Here is a 12,024-nt window from a genome sequence, read left to right as displayed (position 1 = left end):
TTGTTTTTAAATGTGTAATTGTAAACAAACACTGTATAGCCTCAAACCATGGCTAAAATGATCATTTTGATATCATGGATGGTGGAGCATCCATAGCTCTGTCTATAAATGTGTGGTTACATTTCTTCAGCCCATCCCTCAGCTGTTTACCAAATCAGTGGTGCCCACTTTGTTGTTTGAACTATAGATTGCCTAGATGGTTGCGTTCATACAGGCAGCCCAATTCTGATGTTTTTTTCAGATCAGCTCTGAAAAAGTTCTGTTGTGAAAATATCTGATGTGATTGGTCAAAAGACCAATTAGTGGAAGAAAAATCAGAATGCAGCTGCCTGTGTAAACTCAGCATTTGTGACTTTCTGAAAAAATTGCCCCCTCCCCTTATTATCTCATGCTGTTTAGTCTTACTTTCTCTTTGCTATTAGAACAGATCACTTCAAAACACAACTGCAATACAGTTAACAGAAAATAATCCCATAGCTGCAGGGTAAGTCTACTTTTGTGATCATTTAATATTCTATGTCTACAACAGGAATAAAACAGTACACATGGTTAAGTGGAAACTGGTAGTGCAGAATTTAATGGAATGTTTTTTAGATTACAGTAATTCTATGAATGTAGAATAGAACAGAGGCAGTAAGTACATTTACAATAACACATTGCTTTCACTTTCTAATTCCAAGAAATCATGTGGTTCAGTGGAAGGACTGAGGTGGTTAAGTACTCTAGAGCTGGATATTGTGAAAGATTAGAGCAAAATAGTTACTGTTTAGAATGTGGAATTGCCTCACACTGCTGTACACAGTTTGTACTGTAGAGAAAGATATTTTATGTTCATGGTTTGCACACTGGTTGTAATTTTCCTGTCCTGAATTTATCTATCTAGACTAATAAACCCCTTTGTCTGTTCATTCACTTTCTATAGATCCATATTGGAGCGCAGAGGTCATTTTCAACAGGGCTCTTTCGTGTAATTTCAGATTTTCATAAAGTGTGCACTATAAAGTAAATTGTTAAACCTACAATACTCAAATCTGTCTGAACTATGGAGCAAATATCCATCGTGCCAAAATAATGTATACTTTAATCAATGACCTTTTTGACCTTCCTCTTTCTTGTCTGTTTAAAATCAGTGGCACCCGAGATTAAATACTACACAGTTGAGACTGGCAATACTTTGGATTCTCATATTCAGTTTATGAGTCAACTCAACAAGACCACAAGATGTTTTACGGAAGTCGAGTCGCCAGTGGAGAGTGATGTCATCCTGGCTTTCTGTCCCATCGTCTCCCGCGCCGGGACTGATATTGAAGCAGCACTGCAACAGATTCCAAGTACAGTAACTCATCCCAAATATGACTTCCCAAGCAATGTTATTTCCTTCCATACCAGATACAGTGGGGGGAAAAAGTATTTGATCCCCTGCTGATTTTGTACGTTTGCCCACTTACAAAGAAATGATCAGTCTATAATTTTAATGGTAGGTTTATTTGAACAGTGAGAGACAGAATAACAACAAAACAATCCAGAAAAACACATGTCAAAAATGTTATAAAATGATTAGCATTTTAATGAGGGAAATAAGTATTTGACCCCTCTGCAAAACATGACTTAGTACTTGGTGGCAAAACCCTTGTTGGCAATCACAGAGGTCAGATGTTTCTTGTAGCAGGTCACCAGGTTTGCACACATCTCAGGAGGGATTTTGTCCCACTCCTCTTTGCAGATCTTCTCCAAGTCATTAAGGTTTCGAGGCTGACGTTTGACAACTCAAACCTTCCGCTCCCTCCACAGATTTTCTATGGGATTAAGGTCTGGAGACTGGCTAGGCCACTCCAGGACCTTAATGTGCTTCTTCTTGAGCCACTCCTTTGTTGCCTTGGCCGTGTGTTTTGGGTCATTGTCATGCTGGAATAACCATCCACGACCCATTTTCAATGCCCTGGCTGAGGGAAGGAGGTTCTCACCCAAGATTTGACGGTACATGGCCCCGTCAAATGGTGCAGGGAAGTTGTCCTGTCCCCTTAGCAGAAAAACACCCCCAAAGCATAATGTTTCCACCTCCATGTTTGACGGTGGAGATGGTGTTCTTGGCGAGTTGAGTTGATGCCAAAGAGCTCCATTTTGGTCTCATCTGACCACAACACTTTCACCAGTTGTCCTCTGAATCATTCAGATGTTCATTAACAAACTTCAGGCGGGCATGTACACTGCAAAAAAAAATAAAGGGAACACTTAAACAACACAATGTAACTGCAAGTCAATCACACTTCTGTGAAATAAACTGTCCACTTAGGAAGCAACAGATTGATAATACATTTTACATGCTGTTGTGCAAATGGAATAGACAACAGGTGGAAATTATAGGCAATTAGCAAGACACCCCCAATAAAGGAGTGGTTCTGCAGATGGTGACCACAGGCCAGTTCTCAGTTCCTATGCTTCCTGGCTGATGTGCTTACAGCCCAACACCGTGCAGGACGTTTGTCATTTGTCAGAGAACACCAAGATTGGCAAATTCGCCACTGGCACCCTGTGCTCTTCACAGATGAAAGCAGGTTCACACTGAGCACGTGACAGACGTGACAGAGTCGGGAGACGCCGTGGAGAACGTTTTGCTGCCTGCAACATCCTCCAGAATGACCGGTTTGGCGGTGGGTCAGTCATGGTGTGGGGTGGCATTTCTTTGGGGGGCCGCACAGCCCTCCATGTGCTCAGCAGAGGTAGCCTGACTGCCATTAGGTACCGAGATGAGATCCTCAGACCCCTTGTGAGACCATATGCTGGTGCGGTTGGCCCTGGGTTGGCCCCGTTCCCCAGACCTGAATCCAATTGAGCACATCTGGGACATCATGTCTCGCTCCATCCACCAACGCCACGTTGCACCACAGACTGTCCAGGAGTTGGCGGATGCTTTAGTCCAGGTCTGGGAGGAGATCCCTCAGGAGACCATCTGCCACCTCATCAGGAGCATGCCCAGGCGTTGTAGGGAGGTCATACAGGCACGTGGAGGCCACACACACTACTGAGCCTCATTTTGACTTGTTTTAAGGACATTACATCAAAGTTGGATCAGCCTGTAGTGTGGTTTTCCACTTTAATTTTGAGTGTGACTACAAATCCAGACCTCCATGGGTTGATAAATTGGATTTCCATTGATTATTTTTGTGTGATTTTGTTGTCAGCACATTCAACTATGTAAAGAAAAAGAATTTAATAAGATTATTTCATTCATTCAGATCTAGGATGTGTTATTTTAGTGTTCCCTTTATTTTTTTGAGCAGTGTATATGTATTCTTGAGCAGGGGGACCTTGCGGGCGCTGCAGGATTTCAGTTCTTCACGGCGTAGTGTGTTACCAATTGTTTTCTTGGTGACTATGGTCCCAGCTGCCTTGAGATTTTGACAAGATCCTCCCGTGTAGTTCTGGGCTGATTCCTCACCGTTCTCATGATCATTGCAACCCCTCGAGGTGAGATCTTGCATGGAGCCCCAGGCTGAGGGATATTGACAGTTCTTTTGTGTTTCTTCCATTTGCGAATAATCGCACCAAATGTTGTCACCTTCTCACCAAGCTGCTTGGCGATGGTCTTGTAGCCCATTCCAGCCTTGTGTAGGTCTACAATCTTGTCCCTGACATCCTTAGAGAGCTCTTTGGTCTTGGCCATGGTGGAGAGTTTGGAATCTGATTGATTGATTGCTTCTGTGGACAGGTGTCTTTTTTACAGGTAACAAGCTGCGGTTAGGAGCATTCCCTTGTCATAAATGTTGCCGTGTTGAATTTACCAAACCGCAGCAGGAATACTCATCTTTTTAATATTTTAGAGCAAAGTATACACAGAAAACAAAACCACGAACGACTCCAGACAGGCTGACAGGCTACTTACAAAATCATAGCAGTGTTAACACAACCATCCACAAACCCAAGTGACAAACATACTCCTAAATATATGACTCCCAATCAGGAACAACGATAACCAGCTGTCCCTGATCGGGAGCCACACAGACCAACATAGAAACATAACACCCAGAACAAACATATACAGACATCTTCTGCCACTTCCTGACCAAAATACTACACAACTACACCCTCTGCTGGTCAGGACGTGACATCCCTTTAAGAGTGTGCTCCTATTCTCAGCTCGTTACCTGTATAAAAGACACATGGGAGCCAGAAATCTTTCTGATTGAGAGGGGGGGTCAAATACTTATTTCCCTCATTAAAATGCAAATCAATACATAACATTTTTGACATGCGTTTTTCTGGATATTTTTGTTGTTATTCTGTCTCTCACTGTTCAAATAAACCTACCATTAAAATTATAGACTGATCCTTTCTTTATCAGTGGGCAAATGTACATAATCAGCAGGGGATCAAATACTTTTTTCCCCCACTGTATTCTCTTTCCACACCAGATTTACTCAATGTGCCAACAGCATAAATTACATTACTAAATATTTTATTTGAGAGGATTATTGGTTTATTTTGACATATTCCCTCATTCTCTTGACAGTTGGTAAAGATGTAATTCTGGTAGTGCTGCATCACATCTTCAACCCAGACTCCACTGTACCTGACAGCTGCAGACTAGTGACCAGAAGTGATGTAATACTCACAGTGGACTGTCTGTTCCATGAGAGCCAGGGAGGACTACTGGACTGTCCTCGCAATGATGCAGCAGTCAGCGCGATTCTGAGGAGGCTGATTAAACAACCTAAGGTAGCTAACCCTAATTCAAGGTTCAGGGAGGACCACTCTCCCCATTCTCCCTGCAACAGCCTGTGCTGTATGGTTACAACCATGTTCAATAACTGTCAATGACTAACTTTAAATAGCACAAAAGGTTAACCTTTTCCCTTAATCTTAACCACACTGCTAACCTTATCCCTAACTTTTAAATTAAGACCAAAAAGCTCATTTTAGTTTACATTTTACGATATAGTTAATTTTGACTTTGTGGCTGTCGTAACTAGTGGAAACCCTTGATTATCTCATGCTGTTTAGTTTCACTTTGTCTTAGTTTAGCCATTGGTAAATGGAAAGGGGTCAGTTGTACAACTGAATGCATTCAACTGAAATGTGTCTTGCACATTTAACCCAACCCCTCTGAAACAGAGAGGTGCAGGGGGCCCAACGCTCCTAACCTCCAGGCCACCTGCCGCCCCCCGGAACAGATCACATCAAACCACAACTGCAATACAGTTGGCAGAAAATAATCCCATAACTGCAGGGTAAGTCTACTTTCCTCATTTCCTTTCATTGACAGTTCATGTTCAATATGAACACCATAACTATCATTTACAGTTGGGTGGGTGTCATGAAAGTATTTCTGATCATTGAATATTCTATGTTTACAACAGGAATTAAACAGTGCACATGGTTAAGTGGAAACTGGTAGTGCAGAATTTAATGGAATGTTTTTTAGATGAGTAATTCTATGAATGTAGAATAGAACAGAAGCAGTAAGTACACTTATAACAACACATTGCTTTCAACCTGACAGCAGCAGACTAGTGACCAGAAGTGATGTAATACTCACAGTGGACTGTCTGTCCCATGAGAACCAGAGAGGACTAGTGGAGTGTCCTCACAATGATGCAGCAGCCAGCGCGATTAGGAAGAAGCTTGGCATAGATCTTATGGTATGATGTCAATTAATCATCATGTTGAATACAGTTTTTCTGTATTTGATGTACTCATTTTTCCTCTCCTTTATTTTACAGACCAGAAGTCATGGCTTTCTATCTAGGATTATAAACATTGTCATGGTATGTCAAATCATTGCAAATTATAAAAGTAACTATACATCATTAACTACTATAATGAACAAAAATAAACGCAACATGCAACAATTTCAAAGATTTTACTGAGTTATAGTTCATATAAGGAAATCAGTCAATTGAAATATATTAATTAATGGGGCTGTTAAACAACAGTCAGTACAACTGTGGATCTCACACCAATCATTCTCTTTCCAGGCGGCAGCGACTTCAGTCTACGACTACTTTTTCAATCACAGTAGGTTCTATTGTGTGGTCATTCATCTGTTCAATTTGATACAGTAATCATCACAGGTCAAATCAGCACTAACGTCTTGTGTTTTATGTTTCCTAATCTTTTCAAGATCCACGTCCTTCTTAAAGACCTTGTTCTGGCAGTCTGAGATTGTGAGCTATATAATGGTTTGTCAAATATTATACATCATAAACTAAAGATGTAGGATCTTAATTTGATCACTCTTTTGTTGCTGAAATGCAAACTGGTAGTGTATTTGCATTTTAAAAAGGCTTCTAAAGTTTGTAATTTCCACTATGAAATTTCAGGCCTTTCTAATCGACCTGGCCCTGGTACCCTGGAAGGATATTGACCTCATCCCTTCAGTAGAGGATGCCTGGTTATTTTTTTAAATGCCTTCCTCACCATCTTAAATAAGCATGCCCCATTCAAGAAATGTAGAACCAGGAACAGATATAGCCCTTGGTTCTCTCCAGACCCGACTGCCCTTAACCAACACAAAAACATCCTGTAGCGTTCTGCATTAGCATCGAACAGCCCTCGTGATATGCAACTTTTCAGGGATGTTAGAAACCAATATACACAGGCAGTTAGAAAAGCCAAGGCTAGCTTTTTCAAGCAGAAATTTGCTTCCTGCAACACAAACTCCAAAAAGTTCTGGGACACTGTAAAGTCCATGTAGAATAAGAGCACCTCCTCCCAGCTGCCCACTGCACTGAGGATAGGAAACTCTGTCACCACCGATAAATCCACTATAATTGAGAATTTCAATAAGCATTTTTCTACGGCTGGCCATGCTTTCCACCTGGCTAACCCTACCCCGGTCAACAGCACTGCACCCCCCCACAGCAACTCGCCCAAGCCTTCCCCATTTCTCCTTCTCCCAAATCCAGTCAGCTGATGTTCTGAAAGAGCTGCAAAATCTGGACCCCTACAAATCAGCCGGGCTAGACAATCTGGACCCTTTCTTTGTAAAATTATCTGCCGAAATTGTTGCAACCACTATTACTAGCCTGTTCAACCTCTCGTGTCGTCTGAGATTCCCAAAGATTGGAAAGCAGCTGCGGTCATCCCCCTCTTCAAAGGGGGGGACACTCTTGACCCAAAATGCTACAGACCTATATCTACCCTACCCTGCCTCTCAAAAGTCTTTGAAAGCCAAGTCAACAAATAGATTACCGATCATTTCGAATCCCACCGCACCTTCTCCGCTATGCAATCTGGTTTCAGAGCTGGTCATGGGTGCACCTCAGCCACGCTCAAGGTCCTAAACGATATCTTAACCACCATCGATAAGAAACAATACTGTGCAGCCGTATTCATTGACCTGGCCAAGGCTTTCGACTCTGTCAATCACCACATCCTCATCGGCAGACTCAATAGCCTTGGTTTCTCAAATGATTGCCTCGCCTGGTTCACCAACTACTTCTCTGATAGAGTTCAGTGTGTCAAATCGGAGGGCCTGTTGTCCGGGCCTCTGGTAGTCTATGGGGGTGCCACAGGGTTCAATTCTTGGGCCGACTCTTTTCTCTGTATACATCAATGATTTCGCTCTTGCTGCTGGTGAGTCTCTGATCCACCTCTACGCAGACTACACCATTCATTATACTTCTGGCCCTTCTTTGGACACTGTGTTAACCACCCTCCAGACGAGCTTCAATGCCATACAACTCTCCTTCCGTGGCCTCCAACTGCTCTTAAATACAAGTAAAACTAAATGCATGCTCTTCAACCGATCGCTGCCTGCACCTGCCCGCCCGTCCAGCATCACTACTCTGGACAGTTCTGACTTAGAATATGTGGACAACTCCAAATACCTAGGTGTCTGGTTAGACTGTAAACTCTCCTTCCAGACTCACATCAAACATCTCCAATCCAAAGTTAAATCTGGAATTGGCTTCCTATTTCTGTCACGGTTGTCGTAGGATGAAGCGGACCAAAGTGCAGCGTGATTGTCGTTCCACATATTTTATTGAACTGTGAAACTATGCGATACATACAAAATAAACTGAACGAACAAAACAACAAACCGTGACGCAGCGTTACAAAATACACCTACTCAAAATCAATCTCCCACAAACCCAGGTGGAAAAAACACCTACTTAAGTATGATTTCCAATTAGAGACAACGATGACCAGCTGCCTCTAATTGGAGATCATCCCATACAAAGCCAAACATAGAAATACAAAACTAGAACATGACAACATAGAAAAACTAAACTAGAAAAACCCCTGTCACGCCCTGACCTACTCTACCATAGAAAATAACAGCTTTCTATGGTCAGGACGTGACAATTTCGCAATAAAGCATCTTTCACTCATACTGCCAAACATACCCTCATAAAACTGACCATCCTACCGATCCTCGACTTCGGCGATGTCATATACAAAATAGCCTCCAATACCCTACTCAATAAATTGGATGCAGTCTATCACAGTGCCATCTGTTTTGTCACCAAAGCCCCATATACTACCCACCACTGCGACCTGTACGCTCTCGTTGGCTGGCCCTCGCTTCATACTCGTTGCTAAACCCACTGGTTCCAGGTCATCTACAAGACCCTGCTAGGTAAAGTTCCCCCTTATCTCAGCTCGCTGGTCACCATAGCAGCACCCACCTGTAGCACGCGCTCCAGCAGGTATATCTCTCTGGTCATCCCCAAAGCCAATTCCTCTTCAGCCGCCTCTCCTTCCAGTTCTCTGCTGCCAATGACTGGAATGAACTACAAAAATATCTAAAACTGGAAACACTTATCTCCCTCACTAGCTTTAAGCATCAGCTGTCAGAGCAGCTCACAGATTACTGCACCTGTAAATAGCCCATCTATAATTTAGCCCAAACAACTACCTCTTCCCCTACTGTATTTATTTATTTATTTTGCTCCTTTGCACCCCATTATTTCTATTTCTACTTTGCACTATCTTCCACTGCAAATCTACCATTCCAGTGTTTTACTTGCTATATTGTATTTACTTTCGCCACCATGGCCTTTTTTGCCTTTACCTCCCTTATCTCACCTCATTTGCTCACTTTGTATATAGACTTATTTTTCTACTGTATTATTGACTGTATGTTTGTTTTACTCCATGTGTATCTCTGTGTTGTTGTATGTGTCAAACTGCTTCGCTTTATCTTGGTCAGGTCGCAATTGTAAATGAGAACTTGTTCTCAACTTGCCTACCTGGTTAAATAAAGGTGAAATAAATAAATAAAATGTGCCTTAACAAAAAATATCAACCCCTACAAAAATTTCCATTAACAATAATCCACATAACAATTCACATTTCCTGTTGCTGCAGGATTATTTTCCTGATGTAGTAAACTGGCTCAAATTAAGATTCTACATCTGTAAACACTAAGTATACCAAACATGAGGAACACCTTTCTATTATTGAGTTGCTACAGTATATAATTGTCACGCTCGTGTGGAGAGACGGACCAATGCACAGCGTGATTGGAGTTCCACATCTTCATTTTTAGAAAAACTTAAAATAAACCAAGAAACAAACAACGACCGTGCAGTACTGAGGTGCAACGTGCACTCACTCAAAAACAATATCCCACAAAGCAGGTGGGAAAAGGGAACCCTTAAGTATGATCCCCAATTAGAGACAACAAACATCAGCTGCCTCTAATTGGGAACCATACCAAGAGCACCAACATAGAAATATATAACCTAGAACACCCCCTAGTCATGCCCTGACCTACTGCACCATAGAGAACAAAGGGCTCTCTATGGTCAGGGCGTGACAATAATGGTATGTCAAATATTTGCCAAATGATAAAACTATACATCATCAATCATGTGCCTCTTCAGGGAGACACTTATAAAGAAAGATCAATAGAAGTGAAACGTATGGATGGTGTCAGTCATAATGGAGCTGTTAAACAAGAGTCAGTACTGCTGTGGATCTCACACAAGTCATTATTCTCTTTCCAGTGGGCAGTGTATTCAGTCTACAACTACCTCTGTACAAGGCTGTCATATGTGAAGCGGAGCTTCTGGGACAATAATTAGGTTTCAGTAGGTTCAAAGTAGGTTGTAGGTTGTCATTCATGTGGTCAATGTAATTAGAGTAACCATCACAGGTCAAATCTGGACCATTAACATTTTGTGTTTCATGTTTCCTAATCTTTTCAAGATCCATGTCCCTCTTCAAGACCTCGTTCCAGAAGTGATGAAAGCAGTTCCACTTTTGTACCAGCAATGAGACATGTTGATTGTTTTCATGGATTACATCTTTAATTTCATGGCCTACTTAAGAAAATGTCTTTACTTTTGATGCTAAGAGCACTTGCGGTTGTAATGTATAGAAATTGGGGCCGATATAAAAAATGTTAATAAAAATGAATGGAAAAAAATAAAGAACAAACCGTATCTGTGGAAGGGGATGCGTTTCAACATCACTGCTAGTTTACACATGCATCCTACTTCTGACACCAGTGTAGAAAATAGTGGGGGGTAACCCGGATTGCTTGACGCAAGAAAAACTTGCTAGCCACAAACTCAATACGGATAGCTTTCTCTTTTGGAGGAGTTTGTAACAGGCATACAAAGGCTTGACTTTTTGCAATAGTTCAATGACTGAGCTAAGCTGAAAAGTGAGGGAAAAGGCATTTGAACAAAACATTGCATTCCGGGATGTGTCCCCGGGTTGGGTTGTTGAAGTCAAGATGGCTGTAAACACCAAACGGAGACGAGAGCATGAAATATGCCTTAAATGAAGTTCCTTACTCTATAAAATCCTTAAAGGGCAACTCCACCACTTTTCAACCTCATTGTCATTATCTTCAGCACAATACATGCACAATACCATTGTCAACATTCACTATATATACAAAAGTATGTGGACACCCCTTCAAATTAGTGGATTCGGCTATTTCAGCCACACCCATTGCTGACAGGTGTATAAAATCAAGCACACAGCCATGCAATCTCCATGGGAAAAACATTGGCAGTAGAATGGCCTTACTGAAGAGCTCAGTGACTTTCAACATGGCACCATCATAGGATGCCACCTTTCCAACAAGTCAATTTGTCAAATTTCTGCCCTGCTAGAGCTGCCTTGGTCAACTGTAAGTGCGGTTATTGTGAAGTGGAAACGTCCGGGAGCAACAACGGCTCAGCTGCGAAGAGGTAGGCCACACAAGCTCACAGAATGGGACTGCCGAGTGCTAAAGCGCGTAGCGCGTAAAAATCCCTCTGTCCTCGGTTGCAACACTCACTACCGAATTTCAACTGCCTCTGGAAGCAACATCAGCAATATAACTGTTTGTCGGGTGCTTCATGAAATGGGTTTCAATGACCGAGCGGCGGCACAGAAGCCTAAAATCACAATGCGCAATACCAAGCGTCGGCTGGAGTGGTGTAAAGCTCGCTGCCATTGGACTCTGGAGCAGTGGAAAGTCGTTCTCTGGAGTGATGAATCACGCTTCACCATCTGGCAGTCCGACGGATGAATCTGGGTATGGTGGATGCCAGGAGAAAGCTATCTGCCCCAATGCATAGTGCCAACTGTAAAGTTTGTTGGAGGAGGCATAATGGTCTGGGGCTGTTTTTCATGGGTCGCGCTATGCCCCCTTGTTTCAGTGAAGGGAAATCTTAACACTACAGCATACAATGACATTCTAGATGATTCTGTACTTCCAACTTCGTGGCAACAGTTTGGGGAAGGCCCTTTCCTGTTTCAGCATGACAATGCCCCCGTGCACAAAGCGAGGTTCATACAGAAATGGCTTGTCGAGATTGGTGTGGAAGTACTTGTTGTCCACATACTTTTGGTCATGTAGTGTATGTTAAAACGGCGCTTTTGTATGAAAAAATATTTAAAAAACGCTGATTTTCAAACACTGATTCGCGGTGACGTAGGGAGCAAGAAAATACCCTACCTTGGGCTAGAAACTCACTGCAGGTTTTGAAAATCTATGTTTTTTACTTAGAATCCTACCCTAAACAACACAATGTAACTCCAAGTCAATCACACTTCTGTGAAATCAAACTGTCCACTTAG

At 42.2% G+C, this 12,024-nt stretch overlaps 1 protein-coding gene across 15 annotated transcripts; it reads left to right on the top strand.

Annotated features, from left to right (window-relative positions):
- The first annotated feature begins 256 nt into the window (after positions 1-256).
- LOC106596969 (uncharacterized) lies at positions 257-10,397 on the top strand. Of its 15 annotated transcripts, XR_006760048.1 has the most exons (11): positions 257-484; positions 923-1,002; positions 1,131-1,331; positions 4,511-4,716; positions 5,113-5,228; positions 5,501-5,639; positions 5,721-5,765; positions 5,976-6,015; positions 6,122-6,179; positions 9,954-10,048; positions 10,156-10,397. XR_006760048.1 is itself a non-coding variant. In XM_045699237.1 (10 exons), exons 3-9 carry the CDS (start codon positions 1,196-1,198, stop codon positions 6,136-6,138), a joined length of 699 nt encoding a protein of 232 aa, XP_045555193.1. In that variant the 5' UTR covers positions 257-484; positions 923-967; positions 1,131-1,195; the 3' UTR covers positions 6,139-6,179; positions 10,156-10,397. The 15 variants fall into 15 exon arrangements, 7 of the variants coding, with proteins under 7 accessions (XP_045555193.1, XP_045555189.1, XP_045555188.1 ...); XR_006760052.1 differs by lacking the exon at positions 5,721-5,765; XM_045699237.1 differs by lacking the exon at positions 9,954-10,048 and having other exon boundaries at positions 923-967.
- Positions 10,398-12,024: the final 1,627 nt, after the last annotated feature.

This window comes from Salmo salar, chromosome ssa17, assembly GCF_905237065.1.
Source record: "Salmo salar chromosome ssa17, Ssal_v3.1, whole genome shotgun sequence".
NCBI classification, from domain to species: domain Eukaryota; kingdom Metazoa; phylum Chordata; class Actinopteri; order Salmoniformes; family Salmonidae; genus Salmo; species Salmo salar.
The sequence above is the reverse complement of the archived record's forward strand: the minus strand, read 5'-3'. Positions and strand labels throughout refer to the sequence as shown.